Source organism: Salmo salar, chromosome ssa16 (genome assembly GCF_905237065.1).
Source record: "Salmo salar chromosome ssa16, Ssal_v3.1, whole genome shotgun sequence".
In the NCBI taxonomy this organism is placed as follows: Eukaryota; Metazoa; Chordata; class Actinopteri; order Salmoniformes; family Salmonidae; genus Salmo; species Salmo salar.
Window position 1 is genome coordinate 55198802 of NC_059457.1, and position 27133 is coordinate 55225934.

A 27133-nucleotide genomic window follows, 5' to 3' on the forward strand; every position below is an offset into this window, starting at 1 on the left:
CTCTGTCTGTCTCTGTCTGTCTCTCTCTCTGTCTCTCTCTCTCCTCCCCTGTTTTGTTCTTCTCTCTTTGTTGTTTCCTACTCTCCCTCTTTAGGAGATGTGAGGGACTGTGCTGCATCATCTCTCTCCCCCCCCTCCTGGATGTGTGTTTGTTGCTGAGCTGTTGTGGGTCTGAGGCATTGTGCTGTTGTGGGTCTGAGGCATTGTCTCACGTCAGATGGCATCACTCGTCCGTCAACCAATCTGTCTTGTAGGACGTGGAACTCATCTAAAAAAACCAAATCTAGATTTCGCACATCCAGCTAATACAAGTTCCTAAATCTGAAAAGCACTCCACTCTCAGTACCAATGACACACTAGCTACTACGGTAAACTACGCTTGATCAGCTGAGCAAACTTGCTCCAGCTAGCAGCCTTAGTGCAAGCTTGTTTGAATAGCCGTTACGGTAGCTAGTTTGCCATCTTTTTTTTGATGAAGGTTGCACAGCGCCAGAGTCCTGGGACTGTCCTCAGAAATCAGCACGTATGTGTTTGACAGCTGGCACTGTGCCTCGCTACGTCGTAACGGTTTTGGCCAACGTGATGATGTCACAGAGAGCAGGCTTGGCTGTAGAACTCTGCGGACACTAATCACAGCCGGGGGGGGAGGGGGAGGGGGGGAATATAATGAAAACATTTTTTTTTGCGTTTAGCTAGAAATTCACTACACTACAGCTAAAGTGAATAGTCGGCATTGAGTGTGTTAACCAGCCCTGTCCTTCATTTCATTTGGATTGATTTTGAGACCGGTTCCCGCTAGCAAGCAGACACATTTTAAATTTAATAAATACTGATTCTACTACCACAAAACATTGTTGCTAGATGTAGAATTAGGTAGTGAAGATTTGCTCATAAAAAATAAAAATCTAGTCAATATTAGCTACAGGTTTATAGTTTTGGTAAGATTAACTGATATTAGAATGTTATGACAACATATTGTAGCCAGACTTGTTTTTAGCTAATCCATGATTGTTTGCGAATTAACAGAAGGATCAGTGCAGATGGCTGTCGCTCTATCTGACGTGAGACAATGGGGTCTGAGGCTGAAGTTAGGGCTGAAGGCTAGGGACTGGGGCTGGCTGGGACTGCAGGGTCTGGGGCTGGCTGGGACAGCGGGGTCTGGGGACTGGGGCTGGCTTGGACTGCTGGGGCTGGGGCTGGCTGGGGCTGGCTGGGACTGCAGGGTCTGGGGCTGGCTGGGACAGCGGGGTCTGGGGACTGGGGCTGGCTTGGACTGCTGGGGCTGGGGCTGGCTGGGGCTGGCTGGGACTGCATTGTCTGAGGCTGGCTGGGACTGCTAGTTCTGCGGTTGCGGCTGAAAGCTGATGGTGTACGGAGGCTGCAATGCATGGCTTGCTTTGCTTCCTACAGTATGTACTGAACTTGGCTGGCTGTGTCTGAACTTGGCTGGCTGTGTCTGAACTTGGCTGGATGTGGGGCCAGCATTTTCAGCTTCTGTCTCCTCTTTGGCCTGTGCTTCTGTACAGGAACTTTTACAAAACAAGCTACAAGCCAGAATCTAGACATTCGAGGGTCATTCACGTGTCACCTACAGTCCATACTATAACTGTTATTATCACCTTACACCTGGATGAACTATTAACCTGAACCTGCAGATTATTCTGGAAGGTTACAAATAAGACCTTTTTGATGAGGTGAAACTAGACTGAATTGTTCCCATGTACCGTTTCCTCTCTCTGTTGATCTTCTACCTTTCACAAACCTCTGCATTGCCCACTAGGGGGCAGTAATGATCCTGATATTCATTTTGTGTCCTGCTTAAAGGGCTATAGCGTTGATAAAAAATAAACATATTTCCAAAAATAAACATGGAAACATTGTAAGGAGGTCCAAAATAATTTTAAGCTTTTGTATAAAGTTATGTAATCGACATCTTTCAAAAAAACACTCAAGGCTTTAGAAAGAGACATACAATAAGTTGAAAGCATCTTACTAATGAAATACATTGTTTTGGTTGATATTTCACTACTGGCTGTGTTACGCTGGAGAACCATGCTGTAAGAAAGGCATCCCAGAATACTATCTATTAGTTTCCATGAAAACAGCACAGAGAGTAGCCTCCCCCAGGAGCCTAATATAGCTAGTTACCCCAGGACTGTAACACAGTGTCCCTCCTCCCATCACATCTCAACAACAACTGTAAAACCACATCCTTCCAAGACAACACAAACATATCTGGGACCAGGCTATGTCCCTCCCATCATCACATCCCAGGGAACTAAGAGTAGCTTCCTCCACCTTATGGTTTCATCTCAAATGGCACCCTATTCCCTATATAGTGCACTACTTTAGACCAGAGCCCTATGGCACCCTATTCCCTATATAGTGCACTACTTTAGACCAGAGCCCTATGGCACCCTATTCCCTATATAGTGCACTTCTTTAGACCAGAGCCCTATGGCACCCTATTCCCTATATAGTGCACTACATTTGACCAGAGCCCTATGGGTAGTGCCCTAAAGAGGAAATAGGGTACCATTTGAGATGCAGACCATGAGTCTGTAAAAGCGCCGTCCTTCCCATCAGATCCCAGCGACGGGAAGGAGCTCTCTAGGGAGCAAGGAAAACTGTGTTCCAGTAGGGATTACTCAGTATTACTGAAGACTTGACGTTCATATGAAACCTCGTTTACGGTATCCCGGCTGGCAGGCTAAGTCAGTGGTTGTTTCAGAAACTTAACATTCAACTGTAATCCTGTAGCCATTACATCAGCAGTAGCTCTTTCCCCTAACTCAATCACTGGGCGGGTGTCCCAAATGGAACCCTATTCCCTATATATAGTGCACTACATTTGACCAGAGCCCTATGGGTAGTGCCTTAAAGAGGGATTATGGGTGCCATTGAGGATGCAAGTCTCTTTACTAAGTCTTTCCGTTCGCTACTTGCTGTGTTGTGAAATGTTTCATATCTCATTTATGCCTCAGTGAGAACGAGCCAAACGGCTGAAACAAACGTCTTCTCATAATGTGTCAGGGAGCCTGACCCGCAAGCTTCGGCGTTTTAAAGAGAAGAGACACAAGGCCGGAGAAAATAAAACGCTAGGGAAAAACCTCATTTTAATGTAAAGGAGAAGGGCTCGTCACTCCTATTAGGCCTGCTGCGTGTGCGTGTGCGTGTGTGTGTGTGTGTGTGTGTGTGTGTGTGTGTGTGTGTGTGTGTGAGCAGCGAGGTCAGTAGTTAGAAGTTGAAAGGATGGAAGAGACTACCCAGTGGGTAATAGCTCCTCTAGGTCCGTAGACACGACTCCACTAAAGCGGCTCTTCAAATACAATCTAATGTTATTTGTCACATGCTTCATAAACAACAGGTGTAGACTTAACAGTAAAATGCTTCCCACGATATAACAGCTGTTCAGTACCTCTTCGTTCCTCTCTCCTCTGACAGACACACCACTAGATTTCCTACCAGGTTGTCAAAGGCAAACGGACGGCTTTCAACGTCTGAACTATATGATTTTTGCCTCTTTTTTTTAATGGCCTATAGAAACATTAGTTTCCTCTTACATTTCTCAGCTTGGATGAGCGTTTTCAGATTTAAGGTCATGCTTGGTGGCGGGCCAGGAACATAACTGGTTATAACTGGTTTCAATGTGTGATCATTTGCTCACGGGAAGACCTCATGTATCAATGTATTGACTAAATCATGGAGGAGAAGGAGAGGTGGGTGGAGGACAAGGAGAGGTGAAGGAGAGGTGGGTGGAGGAGAGAGGGAGTAGGAGAGGGGGTGTAAGGGAAGGAGAGGGGGGTGGAGGAGAGGAGGTGGAGGAGAAGGAGAGGTGGTGGGGAAGGAAAGGTGGGTGGAGGAGAGAGGGAGTAGGAGAGGGGGTGTAAGTGAAGGAGAGGGGGGTGGAGGGGAGGAGGTGGAGGAGAAGGAGAGGAGGTGGAGGAGAAGGAGAGGAGGTGGAGGAGAAGGAGAGGTGGGTGGAGGAGAGAGGGAGAAGGAGTAGGAGAGGGGGTGGAGGTGAAGGAGAGGGGTGGAGGTGAAGGAGAGATGGGTGGAGAAGGAGAGGTGGGTGGAGGAGAGAGGGAGAAGGAGTAGGAGAGGGGGTGGAGGAGAGAGGGAGTGAGAGAGGGGGTGTAAGTGAAGGAGAGGGGGTGGAGGTGAAGGAGAGGTGTGTGGAGGAACGAGGGAGAAGGAGAGGAGGAGAAGGAGAGTGGAAGATGGTTCTGTTTCATCTGAAGCCATGTAAAGTTAATTGACCTCCTCACCGGAGGATGAGAACTGGGGAGATGTTCCATCCCCTACAGTGGGGATAGATGAGAACTGGGGAGATGTTCCATCCCCTACAGTGGGGATAGATGAGAACTGGGGAGATGTTCCATCCCCTACAGTGGGGATAGATGAGAACTGGGGAGATGTTCCATCCCCTACAGTGGGGATAGATGAGAACTGGGAGATGTTCCATCCCCTACAGTGGGGATAGATGAGAACTGGGGAGATGTTCCATCTCCTACAGTGGGGATAGATGAGAACTGGGGAGATGTTCCATCCCCTACAGTGGGGATAGATGAGAACTGGGGAGATGTTGGTTGTTCAGCAACAAAAACCGAAGCGTGCGCAACTATTGGTCAAAACAGACGGGATTGGCTTAGATTGTTGACAACATGTAAACTATATTTTTTCCTCCAAATGTTTATTGAAAACATAAATACATTTGCACAATGAGCACTTGTTGTCTCTCAAATACATCTTTACAGTTGTTGGTTAGCTAGCGAATTTTTTGCCATATTATCACTGACGTGAAATCAGTCAAAGCACCTCAAAACAAGACATGGTAACAAGAACAAGATGAAACTAGCTGAAACGAGACAGTTATGATTCTAGGACATGCCAGTTTATTGTCATTGTTGTTAGCTCTCTGGCTATCCAGAATCAGGGCAGTTTATTGTCATTGTTACTAGCTGTCTGGCTATCCAGAATCAGGGCAGTTTATTGTCATTGTTACTAGCTGTCTGGCTATCCAGAATCATGGCAGTTTCTTGTCATTGTTACTAGCTGTCTGGCTATCCAGAATCAGGGCAGTTTCTTGTCATTGTTGCTAGCTGTCTGACTATCCAGAATCAGGGCAGTTTCTTGTCATTGTTGCTAGCTGTCTGGCCATCCAGAATCAGGGCAGTTTATTGTAATTGTTGCTAGCTGTCTGGCCATCCAGAATCAGGGCAGTTTCTTGTCATTGTTTCTAGCTGTCTGGCCATCCAGAATCAGGGCAGTTTCTTGTCATTGTTGCTAGCTGTCTGTCCATCCAGAATCAGGGCAGTTTCTTGTCATTGTTGCTAGCTGTCTGGCCATCCAGAATCAGGGCAGTTTCTTGTCATTGTTGCTAGCTGTCTGGCCATCCAGAATCAGGGCAGTTTCTTGTCATTGTTGCTAGCTGTCTGGCCATCCAGAATCAGGGCAGTTTCTTGTCATTGTTGCTAGCTGTCTGGCCATCCAGAATCAGGGCAGTTTCTTGTCATTGTTGCTAGCTGTCTGACTATCCAGAATCAGGGCAGTTTCTTGTCATTGTTGCTAGCTGTCTGGCCATCCAGAACCATAACAACACACAGACGTCTGTCCCATTGAAGCGTGCACATTGTTTTCGTGACGTTGTCAGCAAACCCGTCTTTAGTGGTAGATCCCAGAATTAAATAGAACATTGTGAGATACAGTGCCTTCAGAAAGTCGTCATACTCCTTGACTTTTTCCACATTCTGTTGTGTTACAGCCTGAATTTAAAATGGATACACACAATACCTGATAATGTCAAAGTGGAATTACATATTTTTATTTTTTTTTAATTTTTACAAATTAATAAAAAAATGAAAATCTGAAATGTCTTGAGTCAATAAGTATTCAACCCTTTGTTATGGCAAGACTAAATAACTTCAGGAGTAAAAATGTGCTTAATAAGTTGTATGGACAATAATGGTGTTTAAATTGATCTTTGAATGACTACCTCATCTCTGTACCCCACACATAACGTTATCTGTAAAGTCCCTCAGTAGAGCAGTGAATTTAAAACACAGATTCAACCACAAAGACCAGGGAGGTTTTCCAAAGCCTCACAAAGAAGGGCACCTATTGGTAGATGGGTAAAAAAAAAAGCAGACATTGAATATCCCTTTGAGCATGGTGAAGTTATTAATTACACTTTGGATGGTGTATCAATACACCCAGTCACTACAAAGATACAGGCCTCCTTCCTCAGTTGCCGAAGAGGAAGGAAACCGCTCAAGGATTTCACTGTGAGGCCAATGGTGACTTTAAAACAATTACAGAGTTTAATGGATGTGATAGGAGAAAACTGAGGATGGCTCAACAACATGGTAGTTACGCCATAATACTAACCTAATTGACAGAAGTAAAAGAAGGAAGCCTGTACAGAATAATACAAATATTCAAAAAAATGCATCCTGTTTGCAACAAGGCACTCTAGTAATAATGCAATAAAAATGGCAAAGCAATTCACTTTTTGTCCTGAATACAAAGTATTACATTTGGGGCAAATCCAATACAACACATCACTGAGTACCACTGTCGATATTTTCAAGTATAGTGTTGGCTGCATCATGTTATGGGTATGCTTGTCATCATGAAGGACTGGGGAGTTTTTCAGGATAAAAAGAAACGGAAAGGAGCAAAGCACAGACGAAATCCTAGAGTAAAACCTGGTTCAGTCTGCTTCCCAACAGACACTGAGCGATGAAGCACAGGCAACATCCTAGAGAAAAACCTGGTTCAGTCTGCTTTCCACCAGACACTTTTCAGCAGGACAATAACCTAAAACACAAGACCAAATCTACACTGGAGTTGCTTACCAAGAAGACAGTGAATGTTCCTGAGTGGCCAAGTTACAGTTTTGACTTAAATCTACTTGAAAATCTATGGCAAGACCTGAAAATGTGGTCTAGCAGTGATCAACGTCCAATTTGACAGACTTGAAGAATTTTGAAAAGAATGGGAAAATGTTGCATAATCCAGGTGTTGAAAGCACTTACCCAGAAAAACTCACAGCTGTTCTTGTACAAAGTATTGACTCAGGGGTGTGAATACTTATGTAAATTAGATATTTCTGTATTTTAGGTTCAATAAATTAGAAAAAAATTAGCTTTGTCATTATGAGGTGCTGTGTGTAGATGGGTGAGACATTTATTTAGTTAATCCATATTGAATTCAGGCTGTAACTGTAACGCTCGTTGTTTGTAGTTGAAGAAGTGGACCAAAGCGCAGCGTGGTAAGTGTTCATGATATTTATTTTCAAGAAACACACAAACAAAATAACAAAAGGGAAAAACGAAAACGCACAGTTCCGTCAGGCACATAAGCTAAACAGAAAATAACCTCCCACAAAACTCAGGTGGAAAACAGGCTGCCTAAGTATGATTCCCAATCAGAGACAACGATAGACAGCTGCCTCTGATTGGGAACCACACTCGGCTCAAAAACAAAGAAATAGAAAACATAGATATTCCCACCCAAGTCGCACCCTGACCTAACCAAACATAGAGAATAAATAAGAACTCTAAGGTCAGGGCGTGACAGTAACACAATTTTTTGTTTGAAATAATGGGTAAATAAGCAAGTTTGCGCTGTTCAGTTTTCAGCTGTGCTAACATAATTGCAAAAAGGTTTTCTAATGATCAATTAGCCTTTTAAAATGATACACTTGGATTAGCTAACACAACGAGCCATTGGAACACAGGTTTGATGATTACTGATAACGGGCCTCTGTACGCCGATGTAGATATTCCATTAAAAAATCTGCCGTTTCCAGCTACAATAGTAATTTGCAACATTAACAATGTCTACGCTGTATTTCTGATCCATTTTATGTTATTTTAATGGACAAAAAATTTTGTTTTTCTTTCAAAAACAAGGACAAGGACAAGGTCCCAAAAAACTTTTGAACGGTAGTGTATATCTGGGATAGATAGCATGAGGATACGGGATCTGTGCCTGCTGTCTATACTAATAGCTTCACCGTTCAATGAGAACAAGAAGGTACTTCCGACAGATGAAAACTAGAGAGGTAGATCACAGAATTAAATATAACCCTATCTGTGTATTCTATACAGTATGTGTCTCTACGGGGTAAATAGCATGAGGACATGGATCTGCATGTGTTATCTACAAAATGATATACAACATAGGAGTATATTATATTGAACCTCTCACCATTGGATGAGAACTGGGAGATGTAACTTACTACCCCTATAGATTACAACTGGAGGGCTAGATCACATAATTAGATAGAGCACTGTAATGTTTATGTATCTCTATGGGGTTGAGATGAGGTGGATGACAACTAAACTGAGTGTAGATATCATGATACCGATCCTGAGGGTTCTTTCCACAGAATTCCATAGAATACATTCACCTAATTCTATAGAACACATCCACAGAATTCTATAGAACACATCCACAGAATTCCATAGAACACATCCACAGAATTCCGTAGGAGACAGAAGTAATATTGCATCCCTGTGGGTATATCGGTCCATTGTTATTAAGCTGTTCTAGAACAGACAAGATGTACAGTGTTCTGGTGTTGAAATCAGATGTGTTCACTGATTGAGTTCACACACTGATCATGATTGTGGTCAGGAGAGCAACATATTGTAAGTAATGGAGGGGAAATATAGTCTGGTCCCAGTTGACAAGACGGCACAAACAGCTCTGATTCCAGGCTAGGGGGAAACACCTGTCCTGTCACTCTCGATCACAACAATGCTCACAACCACACCAGACTCTCTTCCTGACTCTCACCTTTCATTGTTTTCCCGGTTCTCTTTCCTCCCTTCTCAAAGCATCTCCTTGGGAATAGACCATAGGTATTTCTCCTCATCCCTGTCCTGTTTTGTCCCTGTCTCCTATCATTTCTTCCCCTCCTCTCCTCTCATCTGTTGGTCTCTCATCACCCTTTCTTTTGTTCTGTGCTGATCAAGTCATCGTTCCTCATGGTATTGTGAGATGACCCACGTCTGAAGGGTTCTGTTGCATGCTATTTACTGTCTTTATCCCCAAATGTCTTTATTGGATGTGTGTCTTTAAAAAAAACAAAAAAAAACGATGTTGTTATTTTAATCTTGCAATCAAACAATACCTTCCCTCAGTAGCATTTAAACACAGAAAATGTCTATAATAGATAGGAGGATCAGGGTTTGGTTTTTCTTCTGTAAGCTAATGCTAATTAACACAACGTTATTACCACTAATGCTAACTAACACAATGCTATTACCACTAATGCTAACTAATGTAATGCTTTTACCACTAAAGTTAACTAAAACGATGCTATTACCACTAATGCTAACTAACATGATGCTATTACCACTAATGCTAACTAACACAATGCTATTACCACTAATGCTAACTAAAACAATGCTATTACCACTAATGCTAACTAACACAATGCTATTACCACTAATGTTAACTAAAACGATGCTATTACCACTAATGCTAACTAACACGATGCTATTACCACTAATGCTAACTAACACAATGCTATTACCACTAATGCTAACTAACACAATGCTATTACCACTAATGCTAACTAACACAACGTTATTACCATTAATGCTAACTAACACGACGTTATTACCATTAATGCTAACTAACACGACGCTATTACCACTAATGCTAACTAGCACGATGCTATTACCACTAATGCTAACTAGCACGATGCTAGTACCACTAATGCTAACTAGCACGATGCTAGTACCACTAATGCTAACTAGCACGATGCTATTACCACTAATGCTAACTAGCACGATGCTATTACCACTAATGCTAACTAACACGATGCTATTACCACTAATGCTAACTAACACGATGCTATTACCACTAAATCTAACTAGCACGATGCTATTACCACTAATGCTAACTAACACGATGCTATTACCACTAATGCTAACTAACACGATGCTATTACCACTAATGCTAACTAACACGAGGCTATTACCACTAATGCTAACTAACATGATGCTATAACCACTAATGTTAACTAACACAATGCTATTACCACTAATGCTAACTAGCACAATGCTATTACATCAGACATACAGTAGCAATAACTTGTAGCTGTTCCTAAGAATACCTCTAAATTGTTACAATATATCCTCTATTAGCTCAATAAAGTAAACCGTTTTCAGATATTTGTAACATGTACCAACACGACTTTTCAGAAAAACAATAGAGTAGGTTTTATAATCTGTTTGGAAGTAGTGTTTATCAGAGACAGACAGACCAGAGACCACTATGTGTTTAGCGTTCAGACAAGGATCTCTCTCTGCATGGTTAACTCCTCTCCTCCCTCCATCAGGACATTCTATCGCTTCGAGGCTGCCTGGGACAGCGCCATGCATAACTCCCTCCTCCTGAACCGGGTCACTCCTTACGGGGAGAAAATCTACATGACCTTGTCGGCCTACCTAGAGGTAACATATATAGTTACATACAGTATATAGTTGTATATAGTGTTATATAAATGACCTTGTCGGCCTACCTAGAGGTAAAACATTATACAGTTAATAATACAATATATTCCATTTATATATACAACTATATACTGTATTCCATTTATCAGGCGCTTTTAATCCAAATCGACTTTCATATGTGTTGCTCAAGTGGGAATCGAACCCGTGACGTTGCAAGTACCACCCTCTACCAACTGAGCCACAGAGGCACACACACATATAGTTCTACAGTTATACTGTACCTCTCTACGTGATCCTTCCTGACTATCTATATGTAACACTGAATCCACAAAGACCAGCTGAGAAAATCAGCTGAGAGTCTTATTCTCATATTGACTGATTTTGTCAGTTGCGTTTCGGATTTTAGAACAATGGAACCACAACTGTTTTTTTTTTTTCTTCACACGATCAAACTTTCAGACTGTTTAAACTGTACATAACCATGTTGGTTTATCTGAATCTGGAGATACTGGAGATACTGTATAACTGCATTAGCAGGAGTTAAGGCTCCACTCTGTCAGACTGCTGACCTCTCCGGAAGACTACAATAACTGTAACTGTAATCAGAAATGTTATTCACTTACAGTACTTACAGTACTATCCAAAATGATCCCTTCTGTATCTGGACTTCACTGACTGTATCTGGACTTCACTGACTGTATCTGGACTTCACTGACTGTATCTGGACTTAACTGACTGTATCTGGACTTACTGACTGTATCTGGACTTACTGACTGTATCTGACGTTATGATCTAAGAAGCAGAGAGATGAGCATTAAAACCTTTTCCTTTCTTTAGATGGAGAACTGCACCCAGCCAACAGTCATAACCAAAGATTTCTGCATGGTGTTCTACTCTCGAGACGCTAAACTCCCGGCCTCCCGCTCCATCCGAAACCTGTTTGGCACAGGAAGCCTGAGGGCAGTGGAGGGGTGAGTTGAACATCTCATTATTATTAACAGAAACATTCTTTGCTTCTGTTGCATTCCTGAAAGATGACATTGAAATCATTGGAAACAATGGAAACAATGGAAACAACCCCCTTTGCTGTGTCTGTTATCGGTCTTTCTCTCTCTCTCTCTCTCTCTCTGCAGTAACCGGGTGACAGGTGTGTACGAGGTCAGCCTATGTCACCTGGCCGATCATGGGAGTCCAGGTGAGACACTTTTTCCATTGCCTCTCCTCACTGTCTGTGTATCTGTGTGTGTATTTGAGATTGACAACATTGCAGTCAGACGGCAAAGAATGACTGATCCACAAATCACCTAGCATCCTGAAAAGCTACTCATTATGTGATCAAGATGAATGATTCCGCCTTGCCTTGCTCAAACAGATCCCCTCAATTAAGCTGTATCACTCCTTCCCCCCTTCACCCTTGACTTTTCCTGACCCTCAGGTATGCAGAGGAGACGTCGACGGGTGCTGGACACCTCGGTGGCGTACGTCCGCGGGGAGGAGAACCTGGCTGGGTGGAGGCCTCGCAGTGACAGCCTCATCCTGGACCACCAGTGGGAGCTGGAGAAACTCAGCCTCCTGCAGGAGGTATGTGGTACTACAACCTCAGTGCTGGACACCTCAGTGTAGTCTTCCCTGTGGCTCAGTTGGTAGAGCATGGTGTTTACAACGCCAGCATGGTGTTTGCAACACCAGGGTTGTGGGTTCAATTCCCACGGGGGCCAGTACAAAAAAAAAAAAATGCATGAAATGAAAATGTATGAAATGTATGCATTCACTACTGTAAGTCGCTCTGGATAAGAGCGTCTGCTAAATGACTAAAATGTAAATGTAACAACCTACACCCGATACAGAGCCTTCACAAAATATTCATACTCCTGGGCTTATTCCACATGTTGTTGTGTTACAGCCTGAATTCAAAATTGATTAAATAAAATTGTTTTCTCATCCATCTATACACAATAAACCATAATGACAAAGTCAAAACATGTTTTTAGACATTTTTTTGCAAATGTATTGAAAATGAAATACAGAAAAAAGAATCAAACACGCCGAATATGCGCCGAACAGGTGTAGACCTCACCGTGAAATGCTGACTTACAAGCCCTTTAACCAACAATGCAGCTCCTGAAATAGATTTAATAAAATATTTACTAAAGAAATTAAAGAAAAAAATAATGATCAAAAAGTAACACAAGAAAATGACGAGGCTATATACAGGGTGTTACGGTACAGAGTCAATGTGGAGGCTATATACAGGGTGGTACGGTACAGAGTCAATGTGGAGGCTATATACAGGTTGTTACGGTACAGAGTCAATGTGGAGGCTACATACAGGGGGTACCGGTACAGAGTCAATGTGGAGGCTATATACAGGGTGTTACGGTACAGAGTCAATGTGGAGGCTATATACAGGGTGTTACGGTACAGAGTCAATGTGGAGGCTATATACAGGGTGTTACGGTACAGAGTCAATGTGGAGGCTATATACAGGGTGTTACGGTACAGAGTCAATGTGGAGGCTATATACAGGGTGTTACGGTACAGAGTCAATGTGGAGGCTATATACAGGTTGTTACGGTACAGAGTCAATGTGGAGGCTATATACAGGTTGTTACGGTACAGAGTCAATGTGGAGGCTATATACAGGGGGTACCGGTACAGAGTCAATGTGGAGGCTATATACAGGGGGTACCGGTACAGAGTCAATGTGGAGGTTATATACAGGGGGTACTGGGACTGAGTCAATGTGGAGACTATATACAGTGTGTTACGGTACAGAGTCAATTTGGAGGCTATATACAGGGGGTACCGGTACAGAGTCAATGTGGAGGCTATATTCAGGGGTTACTGGTACAGAGTCAATGTGAAGGCTATATACAGGGGGTACCGGTACAGAGTCTAGGTCCAAGTTGCACAGGGAGGGGTTAAGTCCCAGGGCCCTGAGACTAGTGATGAGCTTGCGTGGTACTATGTTGTTGAAGCTGTAGTCAATGAACAGCGTCCAGGTTGCTCTTGTCCAGGTCGAGGAAGGCGGACATCTGTTCTATTTCCTCTCTGTCTAATGGTCAAGATGTCATGTTTCCCCTGTGGGAGACCCGGATTCATATCCCGGCAGTTTTATTACTAATGATGTTTTGTTCTTGTTGGTTCTCTACAGGTGGAGAAGACGAGACACCGCCTGCTCCTGAGGGAGAAATTAGAGTCCACCCTGCTGCTGGGTCAGGAGGGGTTGTTGTCCTGTGTAGGTGAGGAGCAGAGTGAGTCCCCTCAACCCTCTGAGGGTCTCGGCCTCAGTCCCACCGTAGATGCCCCCAATGAGAGGCAGAGGGAGCTAGCCATTAAGGTCAGTGTCTGTCTGTCTTTCGTTAAAAACTTATTCGAAGTTAGTTATTATTGTTACTCGAATATTCACATTCTTGCTCGAGTGTCCCTTTTTTAAATGTTGTACGTGTGCCCAGTTAAGCCTTTGTCTTTATTAAACATCTCTGAGTAAACATTTTTTGTAAAGCCTCTTGCTCTGAAACGTAAAGCACTCTCAATCTCTTCTCTACCAGTGTCTTCGGCTGCTCACCCACTCCTTCAACAGAGAGTACAGCCACGTGTGTGTCAGCGCCAGTGAAAGCAAGGTAGGCTTCCTCCTATGCTACTTTACTATGATGGTTTTCATGTCTGTATCCTGTTTGAAGTTACTTCGATTTGAGGAAACTATGAGTAGGTAAATGACATGTTTTCATTGTTCTCAGTGAGCTTTTTCTAGACATGCTGTTTTTGTGATTGTGTTTCTAGCTGTCTGAGATGTCAGTGACTCTGCTGAGGGAGTCGACCTCTGCCACGGCCCTCAACATCCTCACCCCCTCCTCGACATGCCCCTCACTGGTGGAGGGATGCTACCCCAAGTCCGAAGGGCTCAGGTCAGTAATAACACTCTCGTAAGAGGCACTCTTGACATGACACAAACAGAATTTAGTTATTAGCCTTGTTTTGTTCAATGTTCTTTACTTATATATATATACTCTGAATACCAGTGGTGGAAAAAGTACCCAAGTACTTGAGTCAAGGTAAAGATACGTTAATAGAAAATGACTCAATTAAAAGTGAAAGTCACCCAGTAAAAGTGTAAAAGTATTTGGTTTTAAGTATCGAAAGTAAGTATTAAAAGTACATGTAATTGCTAAAATATACTGAAGTATAAAAAAAATTTAAGTATAAATTATTTCAAACCAGACAGCACATTTTTCTTGTTTTTATTTATATACAGATAGCCAGGGGAACACTCCAACACTCAGACATAATTTACAAACGAAGCATGTGTGTTTAGTGAGTCCTCCAGATCAGAGGCAGTAGGGATGACCAGGGATGTTCTCTGTTGATATGTGCTCGAATTAGACAGTTTTTCTGTCCTGATAAGCATTCTGTAATGAGTACTTTTGGGTGTCAGGGAAAATGTATGGTGTAAAAAGTACATACTTTTCTTTAGGAATGTAGTGAAGTAAAAGTAAAAGTTGTCACGTAATATAAATAGTAAAGTAAAATACAGATCCCCTCCCCGCAAAAAAGTACTTATTAAGTAGTACTTTCAATTATTTGTATTTAAGTACTTTACACCACTGCTAAATACCACAATTCATGTTGTTAAGTTAAAAAGAATACAAGATAAGAATTACTGACACCCTTCAAACCAACCACGGTTTCAGAAATGTAAAGCCAATTATCTTGAGAATCATCTTTCTGTTGTTGCAGATAGAACCTTTATAGTCCCAAGGTCTGGACATGGCTGCTTCAGCAACACTGAACTATGGTCCAAAGACAGACTGAACTGGGGTCTGGTGTAGCGTTAATGCTCCCAACCCCGAACCACATGTACCTACCTGGCGACGGTGCTTCGAGCCCCATCTTAGCCGTCCCATCTTAGCCGTTCCTGCATGTGCTCCTTCTTACTCATCTAATCTCCTTTCTCTATCTGTCCGCCCCCCCCAACCCCAGAACACCCATGCCTCGTTCCCGCTGCGCCAGCCCCAACCCTGACTGCTCACAGCGGGACGGAGAGGTCAAGATATCCCCTGGCCCCAGTGGGGTCACAGCCCCGGAGGTTAAGCCTAGGGAACGCCGCTTCGTACCAGACATCCAGGAGATCCGGGTCAGGTGAGTGGCTCCAGAGATTGATTTTTTGTATTTTTTTCCCCCTTTATTTAACTAGGCAAGTCAGTTAATAAGAACAAATTCTTATTTTCAATGACAGCCCAGGAACAGTGGGTTAACTGCCTTGTTCAGGGGCAGATCGACAGATTTATACCTTGTCAGGTCAGGGATTCAATCTTGCAACCTTTCGGTTACAAGTCCAATGCTCTAACCACTAGGCTACCTGCCGATTGATTGACTGACTGACTGACTGACTGACTGACTGAGTCAGTGTTTTATGGCTCCAGAGGTTTATCATTAAAAGTGGTGGAACTGACCAAATCAAATACAGTAACAATCATTTAGAGTACCCGTCTGAGTTAATAACAGGAGTTCTCAACTCAACAGTCCTTAATGGGTACAGCGTTGGAAAGGCATATCAGCTGGAAAAAATAACACCTGCTCACACTGAAAATAATTCATTGAATTTAGAATTTCTTCAACACCAGCCTTCGTTAGCATTTTGAGTGTTGATCTTGATTCTTCTGGCAGAACAAACAGGGTTTCTGGTCAGCATTAATACTCTAGGTTAAGCTTGGCTACTCTTATTTCAACGTGAGTCTTGTGCCTTCTAGATTGGATCTCGTCAAGTGTAGTTACACGTGTAGTGTACTTGGTCTTTCTTCCAGCCCCATCGTGTCAAAGAAGGGTTACCTGCATTTCCTGGAGCCTCATACCAACGGCTGGGTGAAGCGTTATGTGGTGGTGAGACGTCCGTACGTCTACATCTACAATACAGAGAGAGACAGCGTGGAGAGAGCCATCCTCAACCTCTCCTCTGCCCATGTCGAGTACAGCGAGGACCAGCAGGCCATGCTTAAGGTACATCACCTTTGCACACCTTTACCTGACGCCTTTGCTTGCCGACACACCCTTACATAACTTTACCTGACATCTTTACCTGACAACACACCTTTACACACCTTTACCTGCCGACACACCTTTACCTGCCGACACACCTTTACCTGCCGACACACCTTTACCTGCCGACAGACCTTTACCTGCCGACACACCTTTACACACATTTTACCTGCCGACACACCTTTACCTACCGACACACCTTTACCTGCCGACACACCTTTACACACATTTTACCTGCCGACACACCTTTACCTGCCGACACACATTTACCTGCCGACACACATTTACCTGCCGACACACCTTTACACACATTTTACCTGCCGACACACCTTTACCTGCCGACACACCTTTACACACATTTTACCTGCCGACACACCTTTACCTGCCGACACACCTTTACACACATTTTACCTGCCGACACACCTTTACCTGCCGACACAACTTTACACACATTTTATCTGCCGACACACCTTTACACGCTTTACCTGCCAACACACCTTTACACACCTTTACCTGCCGACCCACCTTTACACACATTTTACCTGAGGACGCCTACAGTAGGCCTTGTTCCAATCACTTAGACTGCATGCCCAATACATTTCTAAATTCTAAGTCAGCAGGCCATACTCAGTGTTGGTAACCTTTTTATAATGCAAAAAAACGAAGTCATGTCTGCTCAGTATTTAGCTGATCCCAGTAGGTGCTCTGTGCCTGACATGGTCTTTGACAGGTTAACCAACGTCAGATGAACTACTACCATGAACACCATCTCATGTCCTCTTTTACTTGACACACACACACTGAGTGTACAAAACATTAGGAACACCTGTTCTTTCCATGACCATAGACTGATCAGGTGAATCCAGGTGAAAGCTATGATCCCTTATTGATGTCACCTGTTAAATCCACTTCAATCAGTGTAGATGAAGGGGAGGAGACGGGTTAAAGAAGGATTTTTAAGCCTTGAGACAATTGAGACATGGACTGTGTATGTGTGCCATTCAGAGGGTGAACGGGCAAGATAAAAAATGTAAGTGCCTTTGAACGGGGTATGGTAGTAGGTACCAGGGGCAACGGTTTGTGTCAAGAACTGCAACGCTGCTGGGTTTTTCACACTCAACAGTTTCCTGTGTGTATCAAGAATGGTCCACCACCCAAAGGACATCCAGCCAACTTGACACAACTGTGGGGAAGCATTGGAGTCAACATGGACCAGCATCCCTGTTGAACGCTGTCGACACCTTGTAGATTCCATGCCCTGATTGAATTGAGGCTGTTCTGAGGACAAAAGGGGGGTGCAAGTCAATATTAGGAAGGTGTACCTAATGTTTTGTACACTCTGTTAAGCATATCTATACTATTTGAAAAGACACATGTTTTTTCCTCCCCGTGGGGAAAAAAAAACCTCAAAGAGAAGCTTTCCTTCAGAAGCTGGCTGGTTTTAATCACTACTGTACTTTCTCTGTGTGTTTATCCCCAGACACCAAACGCGTTTGCTGTGTGTACTGAGCACCGCGGGATACTGCTACAAGCCAGCAACGACAAGGAGATGCACGACTGGCTCTATGCATTTAACCCTCTCCTGGCCGGATCCATCAGGTAACATGGCTGACACACTTAGATCCGTTGATGGTCCCTCTAGTTTTAATAGCGATGGTTTTTCCCACATACCGGCTGGTTTGAAGCAGGCCTAGGTTTTACTTTACAGTGATAAATGATCGTATGTGGTTGTTTTACCTGCGTTAGTGGAATGCACTGATTGGAAGTTGCCCTGGATAAGAACGTCTGCTAAATGACTCACTACTGTAAGTCTCTGTGGATAAGAACGTCTGCTAAATGACTCACTACTGTAAGTCTCTGTGGATCAGAGAGTCTGCTAAATGACTCACTACTGTAAGTCTCTCTGGATCAGAGAGTCTGTTAAATGACTCACTGCTGTAAGTCTCTATGGATCAGAGTGTCTGCTAAATGACTCACTACTGTAAGTCTCTCTGGATCAGAGAGTCTGTTAACCTCTATGTGACCGGCGGGACGAATTCGTCCCACCTACGTAACATCCACTGCCAGCCTGTGGCGCGATTTTCAAAATCTTCAAAATCCTATTACTTCAATTTCTCAAACATATGACTATTTTACAGCCATTTAAAGATAAGACTCTCGTTAATCTAACCACACTGTCCGATTTCAAAAAGGCTTTACAACGAAAGCAAAACATTAGATTATGTCAGCAGAGTACCAAGCCAGAAATAATCAGACACCCATTTTTCAAGCCAGCATATAATGTCACCAAAACCCAGAAGACAGCTAAATGCAGCACTCACCTTTGATGATCTTCATCAGATGACAACCCTAGGACATTATGTTATACAATACATGCATGTTTTGTTCAATCAAGTTCATATTTATATCAAAAACCAGCTTTTTACATTAGCATGTGACGTTCAGAACTAGCATACCCCCGCAAACTTACGGGGAATTCGCTAACATTTTACTAAATTACTCACGATAAACGTTCACAAAAAGCATAACAATTATTTTAAGAATTATAGATACAGACCTCCTCTATGCACTCGATATGTCCGATTTTAAAATAGCTTTTTGGTGAAAGCACATTTTGCAATATTCTAAGTATATAGCCCAGGCATCACGGGCTCGCTTATTTAGACACCCGGCAAGTTTAGCACTCACCATAATCATATTTACTATTATAAAAATGTCATTACCTTTTGTTGTCTTCGTCAGAATGCACACCCAGGACGTCTACTTCAATAACAAATGTTGGTTTGGTCCAAAATAATCCATCGTTATATCCGAATAGCGGCGTTTTGTTCGTATGCTCCAGACACTATCCGAAATAGTAAAGAAGTGTCGCGCTTGGCGCAATTCCCGACAATAAAATTCAAAGTATTCAATTGCCGTACGTCGAAGCATGTCAACCGCTGTTTAAAATCAATTTTTACGTCATTTTTCTCGTAGAAAAGCGGTAAAATTCCGACAGGGAATCTCCTTTTCGGCAAACAGAGGAAAAAAATCCCAAAGGCGGGGGCGGTCGGGGTCACGCGCATAAGCTAGTGTCTCTTGATGGGCCACTTGAGAAAGGCGATAATGTGTTTCAGCCTGGGGCTGGAATGACGACATTCTCTTTTTTCCCGGGCTATGAGAGCCTATGGACGACGTGGGAAGTGTCACGTTAGAGCAGAGATCCTTAGTAAATGATAGAGATGGCAAAGAAGTTCCAGAAATGGTCAGACAGGCCACTTCCTGTAAAGGAATCTCTCAGGTTTTGACCTGCCATTTGAGTTCTGTTATACTCACAGACACCATTCAAACAGTTTTAGAAAATTTAGGGTGTTTTCTATCCATATGTAATAAGTATATGCATATTCTAGTTACTGAGTAGGAGTGGTAACCAGATTAAATCGGGTATGTTTTTTATCCAGCCGTGTCAATGCTGCCCCCTAGCCCTAACAGGTTTTAAATGACTCACTACTGTAAGTCTCTATGGATCAGAGTGTCTGCTAAATGACTCACTACTGTAAGTCTCTCTGGATCAGAGTCTGTTAAATGACTCACTGCTGTAAGTCTCTATGGATCAGAGAGTCTGCGAAATGACTCACTACTGTAAGTCTCTCTGGATCAGAGAGTCTGTTAAATGACTCACTACTGTAAGTCTCTATGGATCAGAGAGTCTGCTAAATGACTCACTACTGTAAGACTCTCTGGATCAGAGAGTCTGTTAAATGACTCACTAATGTAAGTCTCTCTGGATCAGAGAGTCTGCTAAATGACTCACTACTGTAAGACTCTGGATCAGAGCTTCAGCTAAGTGACTGACTAACTATAGTGTCTCTGGATCAGAGTCTGCTAAATGACTCTACTGTAGTGACTCTGGATCAGAGAGTCTGCTAAATGACATGTGCAATGTAAACCTTTTGAGTCATTGTTTTAATGAATATATATTCTCTCCCTCTTGTTTCTGTCAGATCCAAACTCTCCAGAAGAAGAGCTGGACAGATGAGGATGTGAAACAACACGTCTTATAGACAAGACAATAGAACACCAAAAGACTAACCTGTATATAGACCCCAGACTTATTACTTCTTTATTCCTGTGCTGACCCCTTAACCCCCACCCCTCCTCCTCCTCCTACACTAGTAACCAACTTGCTCCTCCTCCTTCTGCACACGCCCAGTTTATCCCAAGCTGACCACCAGCGTATCTAAGGCCCTGAGGCCTCCGTCATCATTGTGTGTCTGTCAGGCCTGTACCGCTGTCTGTCTGTGTTGGCCTTATTGTCTGGTTTAACCCCTCTCCAAGGCTGAGGCCAAAATACCACCCTATTCTCTATATAGTGCATTGCTTTTGACCAGGGCCTACAAGGCTGGTCATAGCTACTGTAAGAAGGGCCTATAAGGCTGGTCATAGCTACTGTAAGAAGGGCCTATAAGGCCGGTCATAGTTAATGTAAGAAGGGCCTATAGGGCTGGTCATAGCTACTTTAAGAAGGGCCTATAGGGCTGGTCATAGCTACTTTAAGAAGGGCCTATAGGGCTGGTCATAGCTACTGTAAGAAGAGCCTATAAGGCTGGCCATAGCTACTCTAAGAAGCGCCTATAAGGCTGGTCATAGCCACTGTAAGAAGGGCCTATAGGGCTGGTCATAGCTACTGTAAGAAGGGCCTATAAGGCCGGTCATAGCTACTCTAAGAAGGGCCTATAGGGCTGGTCATAGCTACTGTAAGAAGAGCCTATAAGGCTGGTCATAGCTACTCTAAGAAGGGCCTATAAGGCTGGTCATAGCCACTGTAAGAAGGGCCTATAGGGCTGGTCATAGCTACTTTAAGAAGGGCCTATAGGGCTGGTCATAGCTACTGTAAGAAGAGCCTATAAGGCTGGTCATAGCTACTCTAAGAAGGGCCTATAAGGCTGGTCATAGCCACTGTAAGAAGGGCCTATAGGGCTGGTCATAGCTACTGTAAGAAGGGCCTATAAGGCTGGTCATAGCTACTGCAAGAAGGGCCTATAAGGCTGGTCATAGCTACTGTAAGAAGGGCCTATAGGGCTGGACATAGTTACTGTAAGAAGGGCCTATAGGGCTGGTCAAAAGTAGTGCACTACATAGGGAATAGGGTGCAGGCTCTGGTCTAAAGTAGTGCACTAAGTAAGGAATTAGGTATAATTTGGGACTGAGCCCAAACCTCCTTACTTTAGCAGAATGTTCCGAGCCGAGGGAACGGAGGAAGAGAGAGGCGGAGAGGGGTAGTTACCAGTTCCTTATTTTATAGACTTGCGTTATGATGTACTGTATGGTAGCCGTCAGCAACACGTTGAGCTTATTAAATAACACATGTATTCCTTCAGGAAAGAACAAAAAAATTAAATAAAAACAATGTCTGCAGCGTTGACAGTAAATCGCTCCATTTTAAAGTTGCCCTGACTGTGGGCTTCTGTTCACATTACTAGTTAAATATAAGGTTAAATAAAAAAAATGAAAATAAATAAATGACTACATTGTTGCACGTCAGCTTACCTTACAGAACAAAACAGAGAAGTAAGTAGTACTGATTCAAGATATGTGGTATTGGTCTTATTGTTACTCTATACAATGTTTAAACAAGCAGGTTAGTATTCAAAGTCAACACATTTTTACCAAATTAGGGTTTCCTCAGTTCTGCAAAAAAAAAAAAATATATAGGAGTGAAAAAATGACAGTTGACAGTGTTTGGGTGTATTACCTCTTCTGTCCCTTGTCTCTTTCCATACCATCTCAGCTCTGTTGGAAAGACAGAATAGCTCCTTATGAATCAAGGACACTATCTAATCTCCTTATTCCTCCTGATATGTTTTGAGACGTTAACACACACACAGGGTGTGTCCCCAAGTTAAATAAAGTTTAAATTAAAAAATAAAAATAATAAAAAATTGCATTCTATTACCTATATAGTGCATTACTTTTGATTAGGGCCCAGAGTCTCTTTCATAGTTGCTCTGGTCAAATGCAGTGCACTATACAGACAATCGTGTGCCAATTGGGATGCATCCACAGCCTGGCAACGAGAGAAGGGTTGGCATCGATCAAATGTTCACATGTTCACACTGGTTTTCTAGTAAAAAAACCACACGATGGTTCAGCTACATCTCTGTAGCTACTCTCAGTAGACGATCTACACTAGCTCTGACTACATCATTTATGAAAATCCTCCAAATTTAACCTTAATTAATATCTGAGTCAGATTTTTATTTTATTAAGTTGAGGTTATATTTATATATTTAACAACATTATCATTGATTTCTGCATGTATTTATTTACAAAGACAATTATATTTTTAAAATAGTTATAGTGCAACTTCTGCACACAGCACTTTTTATTATCAGTTCCTCTAACTTTTTGATAACATGACCTATGACCCCCCCTCCTTACTCTGGATAGTGAATAGTGCTACCCCCCAAATAACAACACTGATGGAGGGCCCGTTTCCCCCAAATAACAACACTGATGGAGGGCCCGTTTCCCCAAATAACAACACTGATGGAGGGCCCGTTTCCCCCAAATAACAACACTGATGGAGGGCCCGTTTCCCCCAAATAACAACACTGATACAGGGCCAGCTTCCACCAATAACAACACTGATACAGGGCCCGTTTCCCCCAATAACAACACTGATACAGGGCCAGCTTCCCCCAATAACAACACTGATACAGAGCCAGCTTCCCCCAATAACAACACTGATACAGAGCCCGTTTCCCCCAATAACAACACTGATACAGGGCCCGTTTCCCCCAATAACAACACTGATACAGGGCCAGCTTCCCCCAATAACAACACTGATACAGGGCCAGCTTCCCCCAATAACAACACTGATACAGAGCCAGCTTCCCCCAATAACAACACTGATACAGAGCCAGCTTCCCCCAATAACAACACTGATACAGAGCCCGTTTCCCCCAATAACAACACTGATACAGGGCCCGTTTCCCCCAATAACAACACTGATACAGGGCCAGCTTCCCCCAATAACAACACTGATACAGGGCCCGTTTCCACCAATAACAACACTGATACAGGGCCAGCTTCCCCCAATAACAACACTGATACAGGGCCAGCTTCCCCAAATAACAACACTGATACAGGGCCAGCTTCCACCAATAATAACACTGATACAGAGCCAGCTTCCCCCTATAACAACACTGATACAGGGCCGTTTCCACCAATAACAACACTGATACAGGGCCCGTTTCCCCCAATAACAACACTGATACAGGGCCAGCTTCCCCCAATAACAACACTGATACAGAGCCCGTTTCCCCCAATAACAACACTGATACAGGGCCAGCTTCCCCCAATAACAACACTGATACAGGGCCCGTTTCCCCCAATAACAACACTGATACAGGGCCCGTTTCCCCCAATAACAACACTGATACAGAGCCCGCTTCTACATTACTTGAATTTAACCATCATCATCACGTAGATAGATTTTTTTAAGTTTTGTACCTGACCTGCGATCTCACTTTGCTCATGCCACAATATTTGATCAGCTAGAGAGATTGTGAATATATTGGAAATGACAATGAAATAATCTAATAATAAATTCTAATTCAAACCCAATATGAGAAACAGACAGAACGGTCCTTTTTTGCATTGTGAATAGAATAATGTCAATGAAAACAAGCTTAACCATTTTTCTAGCACACTGGGGATCAGATTTTTAAAAAAAACGGTGTTTCTGAAGAAGGATTTGCACATGGAACATGATGTGGTGCCTCTGTTTTCAGTCATACAGTATATCTGCAGTCACCAGCTGCTTTGACTCTTCATGTCTCATTCTGCTGTATTGTTGTTCTCTGTACATCTGCCCGTCATAGCATCATTGCTCTGTCCAAAATAGCACCCTATTCCCATATAAAGTGCATAATTTTTTTTTTTACCAGAGCCCTATAGGAGCACTATGGGTCCTGATAAAAACTAGTGCACTACATAGGGAATAGGGTGCCATTTGGAATTTCTCCATCTGGCAGTTTGTCCAGCAGACTAGTATACGTCATGTCTGTTTGGAGATGACTATGAGTGTATGAACTTGAATTGTATCATTCACTTAAATCCAGTGACAATGAGCTGGCATATTCCATTTCTAAACATATTATCTTTACGGTATAAAGATCGTCAGAGGCCTGTACCAACGGGTCAGAGGCCTGTAGCAACGGGTCAGAGGCCTGTACCAACGGGTCAGAGGCCTGTACCAACGGGTCAGAGGCCTGTACCAACGGGTCAGAGGCCTGTACCAATAGGTCAGAGGCCTGTACCAATGGGTCAGAGGTCTGTACCAACGGGTCAGAGGCCTGTACCAACGGGTCAGAGGCCTGTACCAACGGGTCAGAGGCTTACCCTGTACTAATGGGTCTTGTTCGATTGATTCAATCAGGAAAAACCAAATAGTCACTGAAATCTCACATACAGTCCTGTAGAATGTAAATTATTATATCAAGCTTTTAATATTTGATTTGATTGCAGTGAGTATGTTTCTGGTTTTGGTTGTCTCTTTCCCAGTTTACAATATTAGGGCATTACACTTTATAGGACATTCTAGACCTTTACTCCAGAGGAGATGTATTCACTTGGCCTGTTCTATGTAGACATGTAGACATGACATCATGTAGACTGCGGGTGCTTCCCAAATGGTTCCCTATATAGCACACTGATCTTGACCAGAGCCATTTGGCACTGTCTGTTACTCCTATTTCCCTGCCTGTCACTCCTATTTCCCTGCCTGTCACTCCTATTTCCCTGTCTGTCACTCCTATTTCCCTGCCTGTCACTCCTATTTCACTGCCTGTCACTCCTATTTCCCTGCCTGTCACTCCTATTTCCCTGCCTGTCACTCCTATTTCCCTGCCTGTCACTCCTATTTCACTGCCTGTCACTCCTATTTCCCTGCCTGTCACTCCTATTTCCCTGCCTGTCACTCCTATTTCACTGTCTGTCACTCCTATTTCACTGCCTGTCACTCCTATTTCCCTGCCTGTCACTCCTATTTACCTGTCTGTCCACAAACATCTACTGTACCATCATCCTGACACTATCGTATCCTAACATCTACTGTACCATCACCCGAACACACTATCGTATCCTAACATCTACTGTACCATCACCCGGACACACTATCGTATCCTAACATCTACTGTACCATCATCCTGACACTATCGTATCCTAACATCTACTGTACCATCACCCGAACACACTATCGTATCCTAACATCTACTGTACCATCATCCTGACACTATCGTATCCTAACATCTACTGTACCATCATCCTGACACTATCGTATCCTAACATCTACTGTACCATCATCCTGACACTATCGTATCCTAACATCTACTGTACCATCATCCTGACACTATCGTATCCTAACATCTACTGTACCATCACCCGAACACACTATCGTATCCTAACATCTACTGTACCATCACCCGAACACACTATCGTATCCTAACATCTACTGTACCATCATCCTGACACTATCGTATCCTAACATCTACTGTACCATCATCCTGACACTATCGTATCCTAACATCTACTGTACCATCACCCGAACACACTATCGTATCCTAACATCTACTGTACCATCACCCGGACACTATCGTATCCGAACAGCCTTCACAAAGCAGCTTCTAGATTTATAACCTATTGTCTTAATTTATTGTGCTTTTATATGTAGTAACTGATGTTTTTTTCTTTAGCTCTGTCAAACTGCACCCATTAAAAGCATTTTTCTATTTTTTTTTTCTTCAAGTTATTTTGCATTGTATATAAACAAACATGATTGCTGTGAGCAGTGTATTATGCAGCTGTAACCTATTTAAACACCATCTTAAATGGGTAGTAGTTAAATCAATGTCTCTATTTGAGTGTTGGAGTTAAGCGTCAAAAAAGTTTGTGTACACTAAACACAGATGTTAAATAAATGTGGAAATGATGCAACACTACCAAAATATACATGTCATGTTGATCTTGTTTTACTGTGTGCTGAGGTTTATAGGCCTACCCTGAGCCATATGTATGATGGCGTCAGAAGGCTGCAGTCTCATTGGCTCTTTTATTTATTTTATTTTTTTCTCCCCAATTTCATGGTATCCAATTGGTAGTAGTTACAGTCTTGTCTCATCGCTGCAACTCCCATACGGACTCGGGAGAGGTCAAGAGCCATGCGTGTGTAACAGTGTAGGTTCCGTCCCTCTCTTCGCCTCAACCCGGGCTCGAACCAGGGACCCTTGCACACATCAACAACTGACACCCCACGAAGCATCGTTACCCATCGCGCCACAAAAGCCGCGGCCCTTGCAACGCAAGGGGCAAGCCTACTTCAAGTCTCAGAGCGGGTGACGTCACCGATTGAAACGCTATTAGCGCGCACCACCGCTAACTAACTAGCCATTTCACATCGGTTACACGTGGTCCGAAACACAACCCAACCGATCCGCACTGCTTCTTGACACAACTCACATCCAACCCGGAAGCCAGCCGCACACCGATGTGTCGGAGGAAACACCGTACACCTGGCCAGCGTGCACTGCGCCCGGCCTGCCACAGTGCGCGATGAGATAAGGACATACCTGCCGGCCAAACCC

The 27133-nt window shown here is 43.2% G+C and overlaps 1 protein-coding gene across 21 annotated transcripts in view; it reads left to right on the forward strand.

Moving 5' to 3' along the window:
* LOC106573836 (kinesin-like protein KIF1A) overlaps positions 1–26501 on the forward strand; it is a 152579-nt gene extending 126078 nt beyond the window's left edge. For 13 of the 21 annotated variants that reach the window (XM_045697435.1, XM_045697441.1, XM_045697438.1 and 10 more), the window contains 12 exons: positions 8847–8870; positions 10358–10472; positions 11310–11443; positions 11606–11667; positions 11908–12053; positions 13627–13812; positions 14024–14095; positions 14256–14380; positions 15453–15611; positions 16277–16469; positions 17989–18107; positions 20492–26501. In XM_045697435.1, the coding sequence (XP_045553391.1) occupies positions 8847–8870; positions 10358–10472; positions 11310–11443; positions 11606–11667; positions 11908–12053; positions 13627–13812; positions 14024–14095; positions 14256–14380; positions 15453–15611; positions 16277–16469; positions 17989–18107; positions 20492–20534 (1378 nt within the window). In that variant the 3' untranslated portion in view covers positions 20535–26501. The remainder of the gene's footprint in view (positions 1–8846; positions 8871–10357; positions 10473–11309; positions 11444–11605; positions 11668–11907; positions 12054–13626; positions 13813–14023; positions 14096–14255; positions 14381–15452; positions 15612–16276; positions 16470–17988; positions 18108–20491) is intronic. The other 8 variants (XM_045697440.1, XM_045697442.1, XM_045697448.1 and 5 more) reach the window with 1 other exon arrangement.
* Positions 26502–27133: the final 632 nt, after the last annotated feature.